The sequence below is a fragment of the Lissotriton helveticus genome, chromosome 7 (assembly GCF_964261635.1).
Source record: "Lissotriton helveticus chromosome 7, aLisHel1.1, whole genome shotgun sequence".
NCBI classification, from domain to species: Eukaryota; Metazoa; Chordata; class Amphibia; order Caudata; family Salamandridae; genus Lissotriton; species Lissotriton helveticus.
The window spans coordinates 752174283-752198315 of record NC_136068.1 but is presented as its reverse complement, the minus strand read 5'-3'; the positions used below and the strand labels follow the sequence as shown (position 1 = coordinate 752198315).

The following is a 24033-nucleotide window of genomic DNA, read 5'->3' as shown; positions in this document are numbered from 1 at the left end:
AAACGAATGTAAATTTATTCCAAAAGTGACATTTACATGTTTCCACCAAACTAAAGAGCCTGGAGGCTATAAAATATTGAGTAACTTGCATTTTTGAGTAAGTTTGCTACTTTTTTGGGGATGTATGACATTACAATGCATGCTTTTACATCGCATGCTTTTACAACGCGGTTTTTACAACGCATACCATTACAACGCATAGTGCTTTTAGGCGCTGGATAGTGAATTGTTTAATTCACTATTCCAACTCCAGTCCCCGTGGATAGTAGGGAAGGTGTTGGATAGTACATTAAACCTATTCCCTATCCTATAGCGCCCCCCAGCGCAATGAGTTGTAATGGTTTGCGTTGTAAAAGTTGCGTTGTAAAGGCACTGCGTGGTAAAAGTTGCGTTGTAAAGGTTGTTTACCCTTTTTTGGTATTCACAAAATTCATGGATATGTCCCACTTTTGCAACAAACAGCTTTCTAGAATTTTTTATCACAGGTGTTCGTCATTTTCAGCCAGCTCATGAACTCTTCTAATTCCCTGAAAAAATAGTTAAGGCTCCCTTTGATCTCCTCACAAACGTCCGACTTCGGAGTTTTCTGAAAAGGAAAAAGAAAAATATTATTGTACATTAAAGAACATGTTGTATGACACTACATTTCGTGAATCATGTTTATACCTACAAACATGACAATATATACTTTAGTGTGGCATTGGTGCAACCAAGATTGCATCCAAGGGGTGAAGGTTAGGAAGCCTGGCCGAGCACAGCTAAAACGTCACTGCACCCTGCAAGTAGAAGCATCCTGCCGGAACTACTTTCTCGAGAGGCTAAGCTCAGAGATAAGTGGGGGTGGTGGCAAAGCCTGGTTTGCTGCTTCTCCCCCGTGCACCTGTGGCACCAGAGGCGTAGCTTCCATTGGTGCAGCAAGTGCAGTGGTACCGGCTCGCTGAACCCTGATTATTTCTGTATTTTACCATTTAAACCGCAGGTAGGAGGCATTTACTTGCTGGCAGAAGGAACCATGACACATTGACTAAACTGGTGTTTAAGCAGCACACATTTATTTTGAACATGAGTGTTCTCTTCGGTTTAAACTGCTCCTTTTGTCTGTTCTCTTAGTGGGTTATAGAATGTCGTTTTGTTTTAGAATATATACACTTTTGAAATGGCAAGCCTGTTTCCTGTTATTGCCCTGGTAGCAAACAATAGGCAGATGTTCATTGTCCTGCACTTGAAGCCTCCTCCCTGGAACACATGGAGACATCATCAGTCCTGGCACACTTACAAGCAGAATATGCCTCCCTCTTGCAACTTTAACAACCCTTTCTGGACTCCACCGTGGTCCATCAGACAAATTTACCACATTCCTTGCTACTTCCACAACAGCCATCCCAGATCCATTATTTTTCACTTTTTCCTTCTTCCACTTCTCTGGTCACTCGATACTCTCTTGATCTCCCTTTTAAAATCTACTCTCCTTAGCTCACTTTATAGTATCATACCTTATACCTTGCTTCCTTAGCCCCCTCTGCACTCCATTCTACCCACTTTTTCCCTTTCCTCTCCGTATGGTGGAGCATGGCTCTGTTCACCCAAGCAGGTGTGTCATGCCTCCACAAAGACTCGATGGTACTCTAAAGTCTCCTACGCTAGATAACAGTACTGTCTTGCTGGTATTCCTCAAAGTAACACAATCTGCCACTGATCACCTCATGCACTCATTCAACAAACGGTTGCCGCACCAAGGCACTTCATTTTTGGTTTTTGTTTGGTGTCAAAGAGTTGCTTTGACCGCATTTAGGGCCAGATGTACAAAGCTTTTTTCTGCTCTGGAACCGCCTGATTTACCATTTGTGACCATATAAAAGCATTTTCCGATGTGCCAAACCCTATTTGCGATTCGATAACTTATTACTGATTTACAATTAGGGTGTGTGATTCGGTGTTAGGACGGGCGTGTTTAGGGCGTCACTTCCTAATACCAAATCGCCGGGGTATGTAAGAATGTTTTGCAACCGGGAATCCGGTCCCAAAACGTTCACAGTTGGCACCACCTTCAAGTTGGTGGTAACCCATTGGCAAACGGGAAGGGGTCCCCAAGGGACCCCTTGTCCATTGTGAAAGTGGGCGCCAACATTTATTAAGACCAGGCAGTGATCCCACGGACCACTGCTTACTCTTAAAAAACGAAGAGATAGCTTTTCATTTTTTTTTTATGCATTACAAAAAAAATATTGCTTTACTTAAAAAGCAATCACAGACATGGTGGTCAGCTGGCCACAGCAGGCCACCTTCCCTGTAATTATGGCCGTTCGCAATGGGTCACAAATTGCGACCTACCCCAGAATATATATATCATTTTTGTATTGTAATTTTTTATTGTAATAAAGAGTCATAAAATTACACATCGTGAAGAGTCAACATCTGCTGATTAAATGCAATAGCCGGTAACAGTAATATTATGAAAATATGAATGGCATTGGCATTTTAGTAAAATAAGCACATGAATAATGGGGTGGAGGTGACGGAGAGAGCAAGGGGTAGTGAGATGCTACTTTTCCTGTGATACATGAGTGTGATGTGGGTGGGATGAGTGAGCTTGTGTTTCCAAGTCGTTAAGGTATCAGCCTTCTTTTTTTTGTTTGTGATGGCACTGATGTCCATAGGGAGAAGAGTATTGATCCTGGATGATCCAACAGTTCAGTCTGGAGCGCCGGGCTTTTAGTTTTAGCATGGCTAGATGGGCCTTCAAGGAGCTCCACATGAAAGATTTGATCTTGGAATATTAGGTGCAGCGAAGTGAGAGGTACCTGGATGGGGAGCATCCCGAGGGTATAGATAAAGCACAGGAGTGTGACCATGTGCACAGCTTGCACTCTGTCCCACATCGAAAGCCGTAGCACTTTCCATTTCTCGAAGTCATGTTGCATCTGAGTAAGCAGTGGATTTAAGTTTCCGAGGCCATCATGATATACCTTCATTCACCAAGTTACTAAGGTATTTAAGCTGTGAGGGTTGCCAGTGAAGGGAAACCCTTGTATGACCGCTTTTGTGGTACTGTCAGAGACGGGGAGTGCTTCACTCTTATCCCAATTTATTTTATAAGCAGAAAAGGAGGCGAAATCAACAATGATTTGGAACAGAGATGGTAAAGATCGGTGCAAATCCGAGAACGTGAGCAGGATGTCATCTACATGGAGGTATACCGCAGGTCCATTTGCGACCCACTGCTAATTGCTAACAGTATCAAATACACTGTTGTACATCACAGTTTGCGATTTTCCAATAGTGAATCACTAAAATACTCTATGGGGAAATTGTAAACATGCAACTTCGTACATCTGCCTGTTGGTTTGAAGACCAAAGGATTGGTCTCTGGTCCCAGAGTGGCTAATTCAGAGAAAAAACAATCTGTACCAATCAAATCTGCTCACCTTCACTGAGTCCACAGCAGCAGCACTCTACGCAAAGTTAGAACAGAGGAGGAGCACCATCTGTTTCACAGTGGAACAAACAGAGGGCCAGATGTATTAACACTTAATACTTAGTGCTGGAGACAACTCACCAACAGTGACATAAACTGGAGCAAAGTGCTGGTTTGAGATGTACTTTTGGAAAGTTGTCTAAAAGCAACAGAAAGTAGTGCTCTGTGCTACTTTGCGTCAATGAGGTGTTCCGTGAGTGGTGTATGGATGCTTCCATGCTACAACCGTGGCTTTTGATGCAAAGTACCGTCTAATAACGTTTGTAGACAGAGCTTTGTATCAATAACTATGCCTCCTTGAGTTAGACACAAAGTAAGATACAAGTTTCTTTTCTCCAAACATTTCCCAGTGCATGTGTGCAGCACTATACAGTACATATACAAAGTGGGAAAAGTTTTAGTCTAAGCATATTCAAAACCTAAGCTAGACATAGCAAAAGCTTTGTGCTAGGGTTCAAAGGTGTGTTCATGGCACAACTCATCCAAATTGTGTGACAGAGCTTGAAAAAAGAGCAGCAGCAACAAATCGTAGTAGATTGTCATGTGTGATAATTATTATTACTGTAAACCTGCTCCTCCACACTAATTAACTTTGGATATGCAAATCAGGCATATTGCATCATGCCCCTGACCTTCTCCCCTACAGATACGTGGAAAATGCAAAATACAACCTAAGGTACTGTGACTCGATAATTACATGTTAAAATGGACATAGCAGCAATAGATAATATTAAACATAGGGTTTGAAAAAAATAATATCAATAATAATAATAACATCAAATTAATAGTGATGAAAATATAAACCTTGAGTTACATTTTCCTCCAAAATGCTAATAAAATGTTGCTTTTTCAGGCCCCTTTGAATTTTCAGACCCGAGCGAGTTGCTTACTTGCTACCCCATGGGGCCTGCTACGTTTCTTTCACATACCTACCCGTTGAGGATGCAGGGCATTGTCCGAACTGGGGGAAAGCTTAAAGCCTTCAAGTTAGGTAACCTCTCCTTTAATCTTTGGACTGCACACACCATCTGCTGTGCACTGCGTCTCTCCAAGTCACGAGTCTGACTGTAGCTGGAAATGGCGTCTACAATGCCCACGCGTGGCGCCCAATGTTCAGGAGGTCTGCGAGCCAATCCAGTCTCTAGACGGTGCTCAAGCAGTGCCAGGATTGACTAGAGCAGGGGATACTCTCCGCTCATTAGGAGACCGGGGGCTGTGTCATGAAACAACCCTCAGTCTCCTAATGTGTAGCCGTAGTGCGCATGTTCGGGCTGGTCCGAAAAATGATCAGCCGAAAACCGAACATGCGCACTGCTAGACCACCACCACTGAACATTGCTTCATGTTGTTGTGCCTGCTGCCAGTGTGTGCCCCATCCCCTTCCGTGCCATTGCATGCCTGACTGCCTTGGGTGTGGCCCGGTGACCTGCTGCCGCCGGCCGGATTAATTATTCGGATTATTTATTCGAGTGGTCCTGGAGTGAAAGTTTACTTAAATTGTTTAAGTTCATTTAGTGACACAGCGCCCCGATTGTGTGTAGTGGGGCAACGCCCCAGCGCTCTAATGGACGCACGGCCATTGTCCACAGGCCTCACCACTGTGGCTCACTGCTGTACGTACACAGTCAGTGGAGCCATAAAACAACAAGCCATGCACCTGAAGACTCCAATGTTTCGACCTACTGTCCAGCAGTGTTTTGACCTGTAGAAGCCCAGAGTTTATAGAACCAATCTTTTAATAATTTTGAGAGACAATCCTGAAGCATTACACAGCTGTGTGCCTACAACCACATTGGCGGGCAGCGTGAGGTCTAAGAACGAGTCACGTTTACACAGCTTCAATGCCTACAAACCGGAGGCTGGCAGCGGTGTCTGGATTGTGTGGACAAACCTATCTACGATAATAAAAATCTAAACTAATAGCAACACATGATTGAAAGAAAAGAAATATCCCTCCCTCCCACCACAAAAAGGAAAAAAAGAGGTTCTGCGCTGGTCATGGATAAACTCACAGTTAAAACGTTCATCATGAACTCTCAGCCTTATTTTATAGGCTGTCCCACTACTTCCGGGATGTCGTTGCCTCTTTTGCCTCAGGGATCAGACCCAATATTTGGAGATATTTGGGGCATGTTATCTCCCTGAGGTCTTTTGACAGTTGGTTGAAAGGGGCCCATAATTCTGTATAGGTCTTGCCCGTCTTTGCCTGGACTAGTCAGAGGCGTTCCATGGCTAGAGTTAGCCAAAGTCTATGTAGCCAGGTCGTGTGATCTGGGACATTCATGTTGCCCCATTGCGCAAGGAGTGTTTATCGTGCTGCTAGTAACACCAGTGCCATCTGCCTCCCCTCAGTGAGCGAAGGGGAAATGTCGGTACATTTGGTAGATCCATAAGTGTGTATGCCGGGAAGCGTGGGATCTCTGTATCAAAGGCTTTGTCAATATCGTTCAGCACCCCCTTTCAGAAGTGCCCCAGCTTTGGGGAGTGCCAGAGAAGATGCACCAGAGAGCTGGAAAGGCCACACCCCTCCAACATTTCTCAGTGTGATTTTTGTCCCAGCTATGGATGCGGGCCAGTGTGAGATACCAATAAGATGTAACTTTGTATGCTGATTCGGCTCCAGCGGTGTTATGGGCTGTGTGGTGTGCCATGTAGTGGATGTTATACCAATCTTTGTCTGATACGGCCCTTCCCAGCTCCTCCGCCCAGCGTAGTTGAACCTTTGTATGCCTCCCTTTCTGCCCAGTGGCCAACATAGAGTACAGTTCTGAGATCTGGTGCTTAACATCTTTTTTGCATATTAACCATTTCTTGAAAGAAGTGAGCACTCGAGAAGCTTGTTCTAGGTAGGGTGGGGAAGTGACCCAGTGTCTGAGTTGGAGGTAGTGAAACACATCGAACTAGAGGCAGATCATAGTACGATCTCAGTTGTTCATAGGGAAGGATGCCATCAACATCAAACAGCAAGCCCACCCTTTTACACCCCGCTTCTTTCCACCTCTGAAAGACCTCCGACTTGCAGCCTGGTGGGAAGTCCGGGTTGTCTACTATTGGAGACGTCAGGGAGGGGAATGTCGTCAGGCCTCTTTTTAGTGCCCCAGCATCCCATACTTTTAGTGTGCCGCGGTAACTGAGGAAGAGTAGAGACCTCAGGCCCCTAGTTTACATGGAAGCCACGCCTCCCTCCATATGTTTGCTCCAGCCACTGTCTGATCTATAAAGGTCCAGTGCTTTCCGAGAGTGGACGATTCCACTCAACAATATAACGGTGGTGGGAGGCTTGAAGATATCTATGTACCAACGGCAGGCCCACTCCTCCGACTTGGTTAGACTACGTCATTTGGGATATGGGTAATCGTGCCCTTTTCCCTCCCCCGACAAATTTGTTGATAGCTAGTTGTTTAGTGCACAGAGCTTTCGGAGGGGGAACCAGAGGTAGAGTCTGGAAAATATATAGAACTCGATATATCACTGTCATTTTAACTGCTGCTATATGTCGGGACCAGGCCAGTTTTAGTCTCAACAATATGTCCAGGGTTCTCGCCTTTTGCTCCACTAGAGCCGAGTATTTCAGCTCCAGTATTTTTTACGGCGTTGGAGCCAGAAGAATACCCAGGTAAGTGGTTGCTACGCCCATTGCAAAGGGAATATCTCCTTTAGGATCTCTTCATGTGCCTGGGAGGAGGATAGGTTAAGAACCTGTGACTTGCTCAGATTTACTTTAAATCCCGAGACTTTCCAGAAGGCCTCCATCTCAGTCAAGAGGGCAGGCAAAGAGGTGACCAGTTCCGAGAGTGATAGAATTACGTCATCCGCATATAGGCTTATCTTATGGATATCGCCGCCAAATCGTAGCCCCTGTATTTGTGGGTGGTCCTGAATCTATTGGGCAAATGGCTTCATGTATAGAGCAAAGAAGGGGGGAAGTGGGCACCCCTGCCTCGTGCCCCTGGTTATCGGAAAGGGTGCCTAGGACACCCCATTCACTCTGACAAACACCTGAGGGGCCCGGTAGATACAGTGTACCCATTTTACAAAGCGCTCACCGAAGCCAAAGCAACAGAGAGTGTTAAACAGGTAGCTGCACCGTACACTGTCAACCGCTTTCTCCGAGTCACTTTGTATTATCTCCCCCCTGGCGAGTGGGGATTAACCCTGCTTAGTCGGGGCCAATCAAGCCCGTGATCAATGGGTTCAGACGGGGCGCCAATATTCCGGCGAAGAGTTTTGCATTCAAGTTAAGCAGTGATATTGGGTGGTAGGAACCGCACAAACTTGGATCCTTGTGAGGTTTGAGGATCATCGAGATTGCTGCTTCTGCCATGGAGTCAGACACCGCGCCGCTCTCCATAAAGGAGTTGAATAGTTGCGTCAGCAAAGGCGCCAACTTCATGCAGAAGTTTTTTTTAATACAGAGCGGGGTACCCATCGGGCCTGGGGCTTTATTCAATTATAGCCTAGTAATGGCCGAAATACCTGCCTCCGGACGTATGGGCTCGTCAAGTTGGCTAGCCTGCTCCTCTGGGACACGTGAGTTTACTTGACTCCAGGTACGCATAGGCGTCTCGCTGCACTGTATCCTCCTCGGTGTATAATGACTGATAGAACTGCCTGAATGTTTCCAATATCTGAGAGTCCGAGTGCACTTCCTAGCCCGAGGGCTTCTTAATGAATGGTATAGCCTCCGCCAGAGTCTTAACTCTAAGCCTATGAGCAAGCAACCTCCTGCATTTGTGCTGCTCAGGTAAAACTTGTGACGTAAGCGGAGTAGAGCATATTCTGACCTATCCAGGTCTAGACGCTTTAGGGGGAGCCTTTTCTTCTCAGGTTCTCTCCAGACTCTCGGCACACCTGTGCTCTTATGTATTGCCTCCAGCTCTCTCACCTCCTGTTCTATGTTCTGTTGGGTTTCCCAGCACTTCCTATTGCCAGCAGATGATACAGACAGAAAGTCTCACCTCACTAAAAACTTCAGGGCCTCCCATATCGTCACCAGGGAAGTGTCCTCCCTATCATTGAGTTGTATGTATTCTACAATCTTTGCAAGTATCTCCTTCACCATGCTTGGTGATTGCAGCAGGCCCTCCCAAAGGTGTCACCTCGCATATTTGTGACTGGCCTCATCTGATTGGATGGTGACTCTGGTCAGACAGTGATCGTGGCTCTATAGATGCCTCTCACACCCTAGGCAAAAGAGCTGTGGAGCTAGGAAGTGGTCTAGGTGCGCGTAAGATTTGTGTGCAGCTAAGTAGTGTGTGTAATCTTGTGTTTCTGGATGACGAAGGCGCCAGACATCATGCAGCCCATTCTCCACGAACCATTGTTTACCCTCTGGGGAGAGGGCCCCTCTCTGTGCGGGTCTCTAGCAAGAGCGATCCTTGACATTGTCCAACACTAAATTGAAGTTGTCTCCCACTAGAATCGCTGCGTCGGGCGATGCTAGCCCCACCGAGAGGGTCCTAACAATGAGGGGCTCCTGATTGGTGTTTGGCATGCAGATATTGATTAGAGTGAAAAGAGTGGAACCCCATTGAATTCAAACTGAAGACCCCTCCACTTCACCTAATATAGAGTTGAAAGGACCTTCACCTCGAATTTTGCGCCAAACAGGATAGCTACTTCATTTTTCTCTAGCTGTGCTCAAGGACCAATATTGGTGTGGGAATCGGCGTGTACGCATGTGGGCTGTTTCTTGAGATAGCAGATGGGTTTCCTGCAACATGCAGATATCGACCTCAGCGTTTTCTAGCAAGGAGAGAAGGCCAGAGCATTTTACTAGGTGATTAAGGCCCCATACGTTGAGGCATATAAGCTTGAGATCCTTACCCATGGTGCTTAACTGATGATGTGCGAGGTAGGGGTGTGTGTTCAGAATCGGGTGGGCAAAGTGGAGTGCCCAACGCCTGGCGAAAGAGGGACGTCTTTCAAAGGGTATACAGTCTTTACAACGAAACTTTTACAACGAACTACCATTACAACGCAACTTTTACAACGCAAACCATTACAACGCATAGCGCTGGTGGGCGCTCTAGGATAGGGAATAGGTTTAATGTACTATCCAACACCTTCCCTACTATCCACGGAGACTGGAGTTGGAATAGTAAATTAAACTATTCACTATCCAGCGCCCAAAAGCATTATGCGTTGTAATGGTATGCATTTTAACACTTGCAATGTAAAGGTAGGCGTTGTAAAAGTATGCGTTGTAACGTCATACATCCTTTTCAAAGTCTTCCGTGTGGCCCTGTAACTCAATATGCTGCTCCTTGAGCCGTAGGATTTCTTGCTGCATCATTTCCAGCTCTTTGTCCTGTCCGGTTTCGTGTTCATCAAGAGTCGCCTCACGTTCGCCTATTTCCTCAACATCGCGCTTTACCTCCCTGAGGTCAGCTGAGAGTTGCCCTGTGAGTTCTTGAAGATCTTCCCATAAGGATGTGAATAATGCAGTCATGAAGGCTTTGGTAGCTTGGGCATCCTTTCCTTCACGCCCTCCCTGCAGTCCCTCTGCGTATGGTCCCATATTTTTAGGCGGCTTCCAGCGTGACTGTTTCAGGAGCATATACTTTACATAACGTTCTTTTTTCCGCCAGGCGCTTGCCATTATTTCCGCTACAGCGCAGCTCGTGTGTAGCTGGCCTTAGGCCGCCGTATCTCTGGTGCCGTTGAGACCCTGGCTCTCGGCTAGGATGTGTTGGCTTGATGTGGGGGTCAACTCCTTATGCCTGGTCGGGCGTGCGCCCTCCTGGACCCCGCACTTTGGGAGGCGTTGGCACCATTCAAATGTGTCCCACAGGTCTGCTGCCCCTGCCCATCCGTGCATGAATCTCGTGTAAACTGAGGAAGGGCCCACTGCCAACAAGAGGCTCTGTTCACCTCCAGGAGAGGGGCCGGGCTTATGTTGTCAGGCGTGCTGCGCAGTCAGTATGCACCCCCTAGTTCCATGCGCTAGTCGTGACTATTGGGGCTATTAAGGCCTAGCTTAGCAGCAGCGAGGGCGTCACTCCCCAAGATCAGTATGCTCAGGCCTGAGCTGGATCGGCGTGCCGCGGGCCACAGCCACATCTACCCACTGCTGTTTTCCCTCCGGAGTCCTCCTCCGCCGCTGTGTGTGCTGTCAACCAACTGCCCTTTCTCCAACGCCGAAAGAGACCCATGACACAGGCGGATTCCTTGGATTCCCCCACCGCATCCTGCACTCACCATCTGTTCACCGCTTAAACCGTGCAGTATGCACTGAGGGGGAGCTGTCGATGTAGCTTTGAATTCCTTGGGCCGCGCCGTCCACAGTCACAGCTTCGTTGCCTGTAGGAGCTCCGGCTCCTCCACCCAGCAGGGCCTGCGTCAGCGACCCGCCAACTGTGCCTCCCCGCAGGCCCAGGGACCTACTAGGGCACTGTAAGGGAGCTCTTCCGCTCGCGCACTGGACTCACTTTCTGCAGGTGCCGAAGGCCTCCTCTGCAGTCCTGTGCCGTTCAGAGCAGTGCAGTGCCCGGCTCCGGTGCTTGTCGGCTCTAGGGTTACCACCCCTCGTTCTCTGCGATGGAGGCTTTGGTCACCAGGCGCTCATGCCTCTCCTCACCAGCTGCCAGTCTGGATTCAGCTCCCGTCATATTCGATATGTGCCATCTCTCATTCTTGGCTGTCTCCCACCCCGGGGGAGCGGCCCAGCAAAAGGGGGGTCGGGGGATCACATCAACGCCTCCGCCCACATGTCAATCTAGGTAGGCCACAACTCTCTCTCCCTTTCGTGGGCAACCTGCTCTGGCTCTTGGGGCTCACTGCTATTCCAGGGGATTAGATGGTCTTCTGGAGCCCAGTCCTCACCCCCCAGACCAAGGGCTAAGCCGTAGAGCAGGCAATTGCAAAGTGATTTCTTGGCTGGCCGCAGAGACCATAAAACACTTCTTTTCTGGCCGTCATCTTGGCCATGCCCCCTTGAATCACAGAGTTTAATGTATGTACAGCACTCGTCTCAGTCTCTTATCTCTCAAGCAATCAATTAATCAATCTGGGATTTATAGAGCACCCTACTCACCCATGAGGGTCTCAAGAGTGCGGTCTTGGTGCTGTGGTTGCTGTGGAAGCCGGATTTAGATGTCTTAAGGGTATCGTTGGATTCTATGAAGTTCGTCAGCTGGATGTTGATGATCTTCTCAATGACTTTGACGGCGAAGGAGAGGAGGGAGATGGGCCTGTAGTTTTGTGCATTTCGAGTCATGGGGGAACATGCCTGTTTCAAGGGTGCAGTTGATTGTCCATTGTAGTTCTGGTGCGATGGAGGAGGTGGCCCTGTGTAAGATGTGTGGCGGGAAGGGGTCAGTGGGTGCTCCGTAATGTTTTCTCCTCAGGATCTTTGCTGTGTCTTCTGTGATGACAGGGGTCTAGGCAAGGATGGTCGGCTGAGTGGAGTTGCTGTTGGAAGGTATTAGGTTGGTGCCTTGGTTCTGTTTGTCGAAGTTGTCATAGAGTGTCCTGATCTTGTGGTGAAAGTAGGACCCGAGTATGTAGCCGAGGTCCTGGGAGGGAGGGACGTCAATGGTTTCGCTGGGGGGGTCTGGTGAATTCTTGTATAATGTTGAAGAGTTCCTTGGAGTTGTAGAGTCTTCTGTCATGGATGAAGTTCCTCTTCATGGAGCAGATGAGTTGGTCGTGTGCTGTAGTGGTGGTCCTGAAGGTGATGCATGCTTCCGGGATCTTGCAGTTCTGCCATGCTTTCTCGAGTTTTCAGCACAAGCGCTTGGATTCTCTGTACATAGCACCGCTCCTACAGATTTGACGCTCTCCTCAGTGATACTCAACACACAAAGTGACGCTATGGGACCAATTAATTCTAATAATTGTTCAGGACAGGTTTATGAATTACCCACCCAACCTGAGAACATCATCTAGATTAAATCTTTACAATTTATTTTGTCACTCACTGCCCATTACCTCAACAAATCAATTATATCCAACGGATATGTATTTCTCTTTTTGAATTTTGTTTTATTTATTCCAAAACATTTTTTGTTGCATCTTCATTTACTTCACATACTTCCTCTTTTTTGTGCTATACATATAAAATTATACTATTTACATATCACACAAACAATTTACCGAAACATCTACAAAGCAAAATAGAAATGAAAATTTAAACATTCACATATAGTATAGTATATAGATCAAAATTACTGATTTCTTTAATACTGCACTAATAAGGTGTACCTGTATTTTTGAGGAATGCTCTCGAGATAACATGATATAGAGCATCCATATAAATAAGAGGGGCTATTGTGAAACTATATGTGAATGTTTAAATTTTAATTTCTATTTTGCTTTGTAGATGTAGATGGGGCACAGTTGTAGCTTGTGCCCCAGTCATATAGTGAGCCAGAGACCCACGTCCTGGCATACCCTTGGCCACTTAGGGTGGTACATCAAACACACAAAGGGTGATGGGAGGGATGCTTGCAATAAGTCCAACCACTGGCAATCACTCAAAGTAGCATTCCACCCAATTATTCTTTTGACTACCATGACAACTCAGTCTGGACCCATCCATATGCAGATCAGTTGGAACAGCCAGGCCAGGTCCAACCTGAACCGAGACATAAGCAACCCAAATAATAATAATCCACATTTGTAAAGCGCACAATCACCTGTAAGGGTCTCTAGGCGCTGGGGTCCGTTGGGAAGATTAAGCGAGCTATTGCCCAGAGTCACATGGTGCTGGGCTAATCTGCCGCCGGTGCCGGGGATCGAACCGTGATCCCCAGATTCCAGAGTCAGTCGCCCTAGCCGCGGCGCCACACCTCTTCCCTAACAGGTTGTGCTCTGACCGGCCTTGGGTTGCTTGTGTTGCTGTTCAGAGAGGATATGGCTTGGCAGTTTGGGAGAAAAAAAAGTTATTAAATTTTGTGCGCGAAGAGACGCAATGTTAAAAAAAAAAAAGCTCATCAGAGGTTGATGGGGTGGGGGATTCCACATCTCACCGACAGACACACATGTATATTCCACCCCAACAGCACCAGTCGTGGTGCCCAGCTAATGAATGGGACTTCCCCCTCTCAAGCCCTGGTTTCACAGCTCTCCAGTACGGTCGTTTTGTCAGGTTGTCCCTTCAAGGCGAGCCCTTTCTTTTCCTTCCTGTACTAGACCCGACAGAGCTCAGGAGTCCAACAAGTTAATGGATCATTTTCAGATCTTACCAAATGCTCCCAAGTAAATAATGACTTTCAGAAAGTGGCTGAGTTTGGATATCCAAGAAGAGTTTAATACATGAGCTGCATCGAATCTGTAGCCAGTGATGATGAGAATAAGTTAAATAGTAAGAAAAATCATACCTCCAGTGGTGGGCATTCAGTTTTTAACGTCTTCAGGTTTATTTCGATGGAATTGGCCTGGCAGTGGAGTGGTTTCCTGTGATACAATTCCGTTAACTTATGTGCAGTCATCACAAATATAGCAAGATCTTTAGCGGCGCAAGTAGAATCCTGTGGCAACGAAAACATATTTGTTTACTTCCTTAAATAAAAACAGTAGTGTTTTATTTCCTTGATTTTTCTTTCCAATAACAGATGTTTTACATTTACATTAATACAATAATATATATGTGGGGCAATGGCCCACGGCTTGTCCTCAAATTTCGTTTATTTGTCCCGAACTCCCTCAGCATTCACAATAAATGCATCACTATGCTCGATGGATTTGTAGCTAGAATTTCTGATATGCTGTAAAGAAGGTGGGGAAAAGGTGAATTTTCTGACGTTTTATTCTACAAATGTGTCTCAATTCCCCCATCTCACTGCTTAAAAAGCATTTTGTAAGAAATGATTGCTAAACAGAGTTGATAACGCCTCCTTTCCTTCAGAGAAAGGAAAAGAGCTAAAATTAGAAGGCATAGATAAATCAACGTGTTTGTGGCTTTCCACAAATACGTCATTTGGTGTTTTTATTTTGTACGCTTTCTTTGGGCATGATGGGGCATGTACCAATCGGGCATGTATATGATACTGCATACAATCAACGAGAAGGAACTTTTAGAATTGCTTTAGGAGTAGTAGAGAGAGTGAGAGTGGTAAGGAAGCCCCATGGTTTAGGAATGGATTTTGCATCTTTTACTTGCTTATTCACTTCCTGCTATTTCCATTGAAGGGGCAGGGGGTGCACCAGTGCTTGTTAAAAAAAGGTAAGGCACTTTCATAGAAGCATTTTTTGAGTGGCTACTGATAATATGATTTCAGTTCAGGCTTGCTGCAGTGACTGATCATAGAGAACTAATTGTTGACAGAGTTTAAAATAAATATGCTGACAGCTAGGCATGGATTAGTTGGAAAGATCCTGGGAAGTAGCAACAGGCAAAAACTTTTAAAACCTAAACGTTGAAATACTAAAATGATACATGATGAACATATATGTTTCACATTGTAAAAAAACATACTTTGTAGTGTTTCCTGGCATTTGCGTTCGGGCCAAAACCATGCAAATAAGTCCATTACTAGGCAGCTTGTTTCATAAATCACTACATTCTGGGAATTATAACCTGTATCGGCTTCAGTCGCTAATACATTTAATAACAATGATTAGAAAAGGGAATTTCGGGAAGTGGATACGTGGGGCTCAATTTAGAAAGGTCTTTGCACGTACAAGCTTGGCATATCCAAGCAGATACGTTTTTATGAGTCAAATTCAACTTTTCGAATTGCAGAAAGTAGATGTTGTAGTTGGTCCTTGGAGCTGTAGGACTGATCCTTGAACATGGCCAAATGCTGTAACCTGCAATTTAGGGAGTAGGAGAACTGTATGCAGAATATAGATGAATGCCACACCTGGTACCCAAGACTCTCTGATTATGAACAAATTGGCGCATGTTCCACTGAGGCTCCGGAGCTCTGAAGGAAAAGTTTTAAAAAAAATTCTAAACTTTCTCGTGTGCCCAAACAACCACAGTAGTAAACTGCTAAGACCACAAGGACGCTGGGGGCTGGTATTAGAAGCTCTCAGTGTGTCAGGAACAGGCCAACAGGAAGGTCTAGACCAGAACCAGTTGCCAATGGTCAGTTGGGAATTTCATTGAAAATACCCTTTGCAGCCTGTTGTGTGTTGTGTCACTGCAGCTACAGAGGAGGTAATCCAGCTGAAGTTTGGAGTCCAGTTCTTTGCACTGAGAACACGGAGGAGAGGGTTTAGTCCCTCAGGGCTCTGTTCATGTCACAGGCAGCAAGGCCTGTCCTCTTCTGATCTTCTGAAGGTCCAGAGATTGTTTCCATGAGGGTGTCTTTTAGTGCTTGGCGCCAGCTATTGGATGGGAGTGATTCCTGGCACTCCTAAACCAATGGGACACAATTTACCTTTGGGCAAACCAGCACAATCTTTCAGCAGTTTTTGCTTGGCCTTCTGCATACAATCCCCACAGTGCCCCTCACTTTTAAAGTTCCAGATGGAAGAACCAATTCTCTGATGTGCTGATGTAGCCAGGGTAATAATCAGTCACCTTCTTTGTGGTCACTCAAAATCCATCATGGAGGTAGATTTCCTTCCACTGGGTTTGGTGCCAACCTCACTATGGGAACCATGGCTTGGGAATTTCCTAGTGTCATCTGACATTAGCGAATGGCATGGCAGACGCTTTTGAAGTTACGTTCATGGGTCCAACCCAATTGGCACTGCTCAGGCATGAAGTGCTGGAAGTGAGAAGAAGACAGATGCCACTCCTATGTACTAATTTAAAGATCAAGATGCAAACATAGGCAGGTCAATATCTCCTAAAAAAGACAATGTCCAAGTTCTGTTCAGATGACTTCAGGATAAGCCATCAAGCTGCTACAAACTAACAAAAGTGGTAGTGTGTTACCAAAGTACATTGACACCTGAGACTAGGCTCTAAAAAAGTAGGTACGTTCAGATAACCCCAAAGCTCTTTTGTAGTGCAATGTGGTGTTGGTTCAGACCAGAAGAGAAGCCATAATGCATGTCCTGGTTTCAGATACTAGCACCTGGCCGCATGCTTTCAAGTAGGATATGTTCAACTTCAAGTAAAAGTATGTTAAGTTATGTTATAAAGATTTATAAAGCACATGGCTGCCTCAGTGGCCTCCAAGCACTAGCAAAACAGGTCAAGGCAAATCCAACAGATTAGAATAACCAGGCCTTCATCTGCTTACGGAAACTCTCAGTAGAGGTACAAAACCTTAAAAAGGGGGGAGAGTTCCAAAGCTTAGGATCAAAAAATGTAAAAGAGCGACCTCCTTGTTTTACCATATTTACTCGTGGGATCGCCGCTATGTAGGGTGACCAACCGTCCGTAAATTTCACGGATAGTCTGTAATTCCGTTGTCCGTGAAGGATCTTTTAACGGACGCCATTTGTCCGTAATTTTAACCGGGCACCGGTCGCAACTCCCTGAAACCGGCGCAGCTTCCACCCACCTCCCTTCTTGACTCCGATGGTGAGGTCAGGTGTAACAGACTCCGAGGCAGTACAAAAGCTCACATACCCAGCAGCATTGGAAAGGCACAGAGGGGTGGCAACCCTCACACCTTCAGCCCTTGATGAGCTGTTAAGAGGTGCTTGAAGGTGACTGAGAGGGAGGGGCTGCAGCTTCAGGAACAGGGGCATCTATTCAGATGCAAACAGCCCTGAATGCGGCATGTCTCCGCAATTTAGAGGGGCTTCACAAATTCCATTTCTGCCCAGGGCCCCAAACATCCTAGAACCGGCCCTGATTACATCGAGGCAGCACGTGGTTCACAGAGCGTAATTACTGTCACTAGATCGTAAGCAAACCTCCGTTCTTTAAACATGCAGTCTATAATGTAAGAAAATAAAGAAATGGCACAATCGCACCCACACTGATTAACAAAGTATGGAGGACAATCAGTTAAATCAGTTCTCTTGGAGTATCTCTTTTAAGTACTGTACATCAGTGTGGAGTTTTGCCCTCCAGCTACAGTTTAGCTGGAGAGCAAAACTATCATTTTGGAAAGAGAGCCTGTCTTCTCGTTGTCTTGTCCAGGAGGGGGTGAGGAGCCCTACCCCAAACTGGAAGAGACCAAGATGATGCTAGAATACTGCATGCCCACCCCTGTGCTGACCCTGGTGGATCCTGTTCCCCCTCCTGTGATGGCTCCTTATCCCCCTCCCCCCCCCCCCCACTAGTGATGGCTCCTGTCGTTCACCCCCCCCCGGCCTGTGATGGCTCCTGTCGTTCCCTGTGTTGGATCCTGTCTCTGCCCTGGGTGGCTTCTGTCCCAGTCCTGGAATGGCTCCTGCAGCGAGGGTGAAGTTTTTGATGGGCCTCTTCTCAAAAAGGCTCAGCTCAAAATTAATATGAAAAGGTGGGCGAGTGAGCAAGTGAAGGGATGGCTGGATGACTGGATGAATTAGTGAAAGGGTGAATGGATGAATGAAAGATTGAATACATGGATAATGAGAGGATGGATGGATAGATGAGTGAGTGGAAGGATGGAAGAGAGAAAAGGTAAATAGCTGGATGTATGGGTGGAAGGGTAGCTGGATAGGTAAAAGGGTGGATGGATGAGTGAAAGGATGGATGAGTGAAAAGGTGGATGCTGAGTGAGTGAGTGGGTGGATGCATGAGTGAAATGATGGATGGATTGATGAACTGATAAGTGCAAGGGTGAATGGATGAACAGATGAGCGAAAGGGTGGATGTAAGGATGGATGAGTGAATGAGTGAGTGAAAAGGAAGGTAGATGGCCAAAAGGGTGAATAGATGAGTGAAGGAGTGAAAGGATAAATGGATGAGAGAAAGGATGGATGAGTGGTAGGGTCAATGGATGGATTCATGAGTGGATGAGTAGATGGGTGGGTGGATGGATGGAAGGAAGGATTGCTAAGTGAAAGGGTCGATGGAGAGAGAAAGGGAGAGAGAAAGGGAGGATGGATGACTGAAAGGGTGGAAGGATGAGTGACTGGGTGGATGGATAGTAAGTGAAAAGATTGCTGGATGGGTGAAAGGGTAAATGGCTGGATGGATGAGTGAATGAATGAATGGATGGATGAGTAGAAGAGTGGATGGATGAGTGTACAGATGGATAGGGTGAAAGGGTGGATGGATGGATAATGGATGGATGAGTGAAAGGATGAATGAAGGATAGGTTCGCAAATGGTTGAATATGTTTGGATATGGCTGGGCTTACTTATATACTATTGCGCAACCTCTGAAGTTTTCTGTAAAACTTATCCAATTGTCCTGAAGTTTTGTCCTGAATTTTGACCTCCTGTCCTGAATTTGTGTCCTGAATTTTGACCCTTTGTCCTGAATTTTTACACTCACCGTCCTGAATTTGCACCAATGCCAGTTGGTCACCCTACCGCTATGTTTTGGTTCTACAATTGTAGGGGACGATTAGGGCAGTACAGGTGCACTAAATACCTTAGATCCGAGGGTCTTGATACATAAACTGCAGGGCATGTGATTGCTGGTCCCCCTCAGGCAATAAATTCATCTTTACCCCCATTATATCTGCCTTTCTTTGCCCTAAAACCTTTAAATCAATCTCTCTCATTCATGTGCCTCCCCGAGCCAGCCAGGGGAACCATTACCACAGAATTATTGAAGAGAACGCCTGTCAGATTATCACCTGTGTAAAAGTAGGGGAGACAAAGGTGCCTGCGTTGGCGCTAGGCAGGAAATTGTGAGCCAGTGCAAGCAGAAAGCAGGAATACACCATTTATTCCTGCCCTCTCCGCAGCGCAGCGCAGCAGACCATGTTATATTGCTGCGTTATTTGGGGTGAAATAATGATCAACCTGGCTGTCATTGTTTATGAATTCGTTTTTTTAAATATTATCTTCCTTACATATATACATAAGGCTAGTAGACAGCTAAAGCTCACTATAGAGGAGACATAAAAAGACGATCTGGTTTTTGAGGTTTTGTGTCGGAGCAATAAAATTCAAAGGGAAAATCCAAGATGACGAGATTTGCAAACAAACATGCGGTTGTGTCAGAAGTGAATGCAAGAATCTCCGAGTAGAAAACAGGAAATTAGTATTCATATTAAGAAAGATTGCAATCAAGTAGGAACGAGGTTGTGACATCCTTTAGGTAGCAAAGGTAAGAGTTTGAGAATTACACTTAGCATTCACTCAGCAAGCATCCCACAGTCCTTAGCGCTGTAAATTCCGTAATCGCTCAAACTCAATGGCTGCCACGTCTTGTGCGGTGTTGTTCACACTGAATGGCCTCTTTACCCTCAAGGCAAATGGTAGTTTTTTTCTTACCCTCAACCGCAAACGGTATCTTCTGTACTTCAAATGAGTTTGCTGCTTGTTACAAAATACTCTTGCTGCAGGGGCATTCATTCAATACACTTTGTTAACAGTATTTTACAAATGTTTAGCAGTTTTCTGCTCTGTTTCTCAAGCAGCTAATGGATGGTGTTTAAATGGGTTACAAGATACAAATGAGGCAACACTATTTGACCCTTATTTTTGTAATTAAGGCCCAGCTCAAAACAAAGAGCCTAGTATTACAAACATTGATTAAAACAATGTCACTCCTAGAAAACATTACAAGCAAAAGTCTCACCATACCATGATGGTGGTTAAGGTCTACCTGCCCGTGGTTCCATGGCGCGGCACCCTAGTCGATATGTCAGTGATAAGTGGATTTGAGTTACTTTCCTCCTATTTAATGAATGTATAGATTGTAGAATCTTCTAAAACCTTTACTGGTATCCCTTTCTGTGATATAATCAGGGCCAAAGGCAATGCAGCATCATTTCCTGTGATGTGACTAGGAGGTCAAAGTGCAAGTTGTGTCACCTCTGCTACCACTTGAAATGTGGTAAATTGCCAGGCCTGCTCTGTGTGAACCTATTCACTCTGCGCTGATCAGCTAAATTTATAGAACATCTATATTGAGCAGTATCACGACGGCTCAGGCTCCATTCATTTTTTATTCTAGAAGAAGGCTGAAAGTATCTTGCGCCAAAAGTAGCGATTAAGCGAAAATATTTTGACAAAATAAAAAATACACTTATTTAGCCCTGAAGAGATCCCACAGACGTTTCCTTCCTTTGAATGGACCGTGGGAGAGAGTTCAATAGGGACTTCATCAACTCACTACTAACCGTCCTTCCACCTATGTGCCTGAACTCTCCCCCATTCTACAAGCCGCCAACATCTCACGTGGACGCTGTGATAGTGTTGCTCTGAAATGAACAACATTTTTACTTCTCAGATCCAGCTTTCCTGTTCATCTGGTGCCTATTATCCAACCACCTTCAAATTCTTGTTTATCCAGTACTTGAAATGCATCTGCTGAGCTTTACGAACACCTTCCAGCTATGGTTAAGTATCTCCACTACCTTTTTTTCTCCGACACCACTTATAGCTTTTCTCAACAGACCCGCAGATTGACATTCATAATATTTCACTAATTGTCCCTGTACATTCAATGCCACATTGCACCAGATAACACTTTTCAATCAATATCATAAGATGGATTTGTGAAACCTTTCATTAGATCCTTCAACGCCACTCGTTATTGTTCATAATACATATGGATCCTAGTTTTCCACCTGTACTGTGAGTCTAAATGCAATTTTCCCTCGTCATCGTCCATCGAAACACCCCCCCAAACCGGCCCTACCACCCCGCCTCTCTTACCTGCGTGGCCAGCGGCTGCCACTAGTTGCGTCAAGAAGGCGAACCTCAGTGGAGGATCTGACAAAGACTGACATAATTTACTGTCATTAATTGTCTTGGGTACTCCTGGGTCTCAGCTTATTTGACAAAATGCTGACCCTGATTTCTAGAGAATGGGGCACCATGAGTGCATCAGGAATGTGGCCCGCCCACTCTCCGAACACCAGAATTCAAGGCTGGCATGGGCTCTCATGGGCCACGAAAAGAATGCAGTCTGCATGCAGTGTGCACAGTACCCTGGGAAACTATTTTCCACTTGAAATTAATAAAGATAAACAACTATTTCATTGTTCGAAAGCAATTTCTTTATCTGAAAGAACCATCGTATTTCATAATTGAGAAACAATTACATCATTATTTCTAAATGTACATCGCGTATTATTCACATACATCTATAATGTCGACTTTCTGTCTAAATAGATACATTTGTATGGTTCACCATTTCAATAGCCAGACAACGTATTGTTGAGGAAATCATATAATTACAAAGTCTCAGTGTTCATGGAATAATACATTTCATAGAGTAGGGAGCCCAATGCATTTCGGGAAACGGATTTCCCTTCATCAGGGGCAGTTTCCTGAAACATAAATAAAATCGATGTATATCTAAACAATAAAGCAAATGAAACAAGAATAAGTCAAGACACTTTGGGGGGGGGCGCTTTGTAATATTAATGTAGAACTAACATACTATCAAGTCAATGGGGATACAAGAATCGCTGAATCAAAAATATGCTAGACATAAAAAATCAATAAGAATTCACACTAAATTATACAATGCATATGAAACTAGATTACAAAATGACAAAAGTATGTAGTGCATAAACATGTATGAGTGCATCAGGAATGTGGCCCGCCCACTCTCCGAACGCCAGAATTCAAGGCTGGCATGGGCTCTCATGGGGCCACACCAGACAGAGGCTAGCTGCTGCTAGGAATGATGCCCTTGAGGGTGTCTGTACAGTCAACAAGTTCACCTGGTTGTACTGTGACGCATTTTCAGCGAGCAAGACTTTCACCTGCACTTTAAACTGCTTAAGCACTCTGAGGGCTCTTTTGAAGGCGCCAGAAGAGTCTCATGGCACTTTGGACATCTCCTCCTGTCTCCTTGGGCTGAATAGGTGGATGGAAGGTCACTACTCAGGTAGTACTTAAGGCAGGTGGCAAACAGACTGTAACAGGACCACTGGTGGCACTTCATTGTCCCTGCTCTTCAAATTGTTGAGTGGTGCTCCAGATTATGTTCATAGTTGGTGTCAGTCGGGCTGCATCCCACTGCCTGAGAGGTTGTCTCACTAACTAGTCAGGTTGAAATGTATCTTGACTTTTTTTCTCAGTTGGAGGGTCAGGTCCTCCTTTTGCTGAATCTTACGTGTATTTTTTAAATTCAAGCCAGACAGCTGCAAAATAACTTCTATTGAGTTGTTTTCTTCCTTCTAGCCCTTCGTAGATGCTCTTCCGCAGTCTTGTGGTTGACAAAAACCACTGTGACTGGACTGCCTAGTGGGTTTAGCTCTCAGCTGTGATAAATGCAATGTTCAGCAGGTCCCGGGCTCACATCCAATCGAGGCGGAGTCAGCCATTCGTCTTTCCAATGTCTGTAAGTTGAGTACCATTAAATTGTAGAATAGCAAAACCTGTTTCATGGCGCTTAGAAATGGCAGAAGTGTAGTATGAAGTGGTATACCTTTTAATATTTTATTTGCGCCAAAATCAATAGGTTGTCAATTTAAATGCATATGTTAAGTTTTAATCTGGTGTGTGTTGTCTGTTATCAAGCACTTGTGGATTTCACTCAAGACATGAACGTGTTCATAGCTAGACCTTTTAACTTACAGATGAAACTTAGAAAATGCAGAATCAAACCATCACCTGCTGTTTCTGCGGTTTACAATGCATTAATTGCCTCTAGGTTGCTGATACTAAAGGGTGCCCTGGGATTCCTTTCTATTCACTTTTTTTGTGTTTGTGTTGGTGCATGTGCCCGCAGCCCTACATGGGGTCATGTGCTACAACATTTTACACCATTCCAAATGTGCATGCAGTCTAACATGAAGGTTAATCTGTTTTCCACTGCCCTGGTAAACACAGTTTGTAGACATGAATACTCGTGTGTACTTGTGGTTAGGTGCCTTGTGGACACGTAATTGACTTTCCCCTTATTTTATGTTGGAGGGACCACATTTTAGCAAGTGTTACCGTAGATGGCTCTTTGGATGTTATGAGTTTCTAAACAGGATGGTCTTGCCATGTATTTGTGAGGTCTTCGGGATGAGAAAATTGTGAGACAGCGGGCCATCCCGTTGTCTAAGTGGTAATGTTCTGCACACTTTCACTGGGAACCCGTTTCGGTTCTCTTCAGGTAAATCCATAAACAATGATAATCCAATTCACTGGTCTCGTTTCAAAACTTTCATATTTATTGATTTCATTTCATTTTTTTAGTTACTGCGTTATATCCACGACATTTTGTATTGACATTTCCCATTTACCCAATGCATTTCGGGTCTATAATGACCCTTCTTCACTCTGAAAGTTTTGAAACGAGACCAGTGAATTGGATTATCATTGTTTATGGATTTACCTGAAGAGAACCGAAACGGGTTCCCAGTGAAAGTGTGCAGAACATTACCACTTAGACAACGGGATGGCCCCCTGTCTCACAATTTTGTCATTTCGTAAAGTGTTTTTAGACTAAAACACTAGGTCAATGCTGCACAACAACGAATGGATTAATTGAAAGAGAAAAACATTAATAATTAGAGTGCTGGATGGACTCAATAAAGTTTTAGTCTTCGGGATGAGAACACAACATTCACGGTGTGATAGTTAGTGGAGGTATAACTCTGTGCAAAGTCTTATCATACTGAGTTGTCTCCTAGAATCCTTGCACCCATGCTGCA

General features: G+C 45.2%; 1 protein-coding gene across 1 annotated transcript in view; it reads right to left on the bottom strand.

The window, feature by feature from the left end:
- Positions 1–415: 415 nt before the first annotated feature.
- Positions 416–24033, bottom strand: part of LOC144767015 (uncharacterized) — a 33278-nt gene continuing 9660 nt past the window's right edge. Inside the window, exons 3-4 of the mRNA XM_078650670.1 lie at positions 13798–13947; positions 416–586 (exon numbers count right to left, since the gene is read on the bottom strand). Coding sequence (XP_078506796.1) covers positions 467–586; positions 13798–13947 — 270 coding nt within the window. The 3' untranslated portion in view covers positions 416–466. The remainder of the gene's footprint in view (positions 587–13797; positions 13948–24033) is intronic.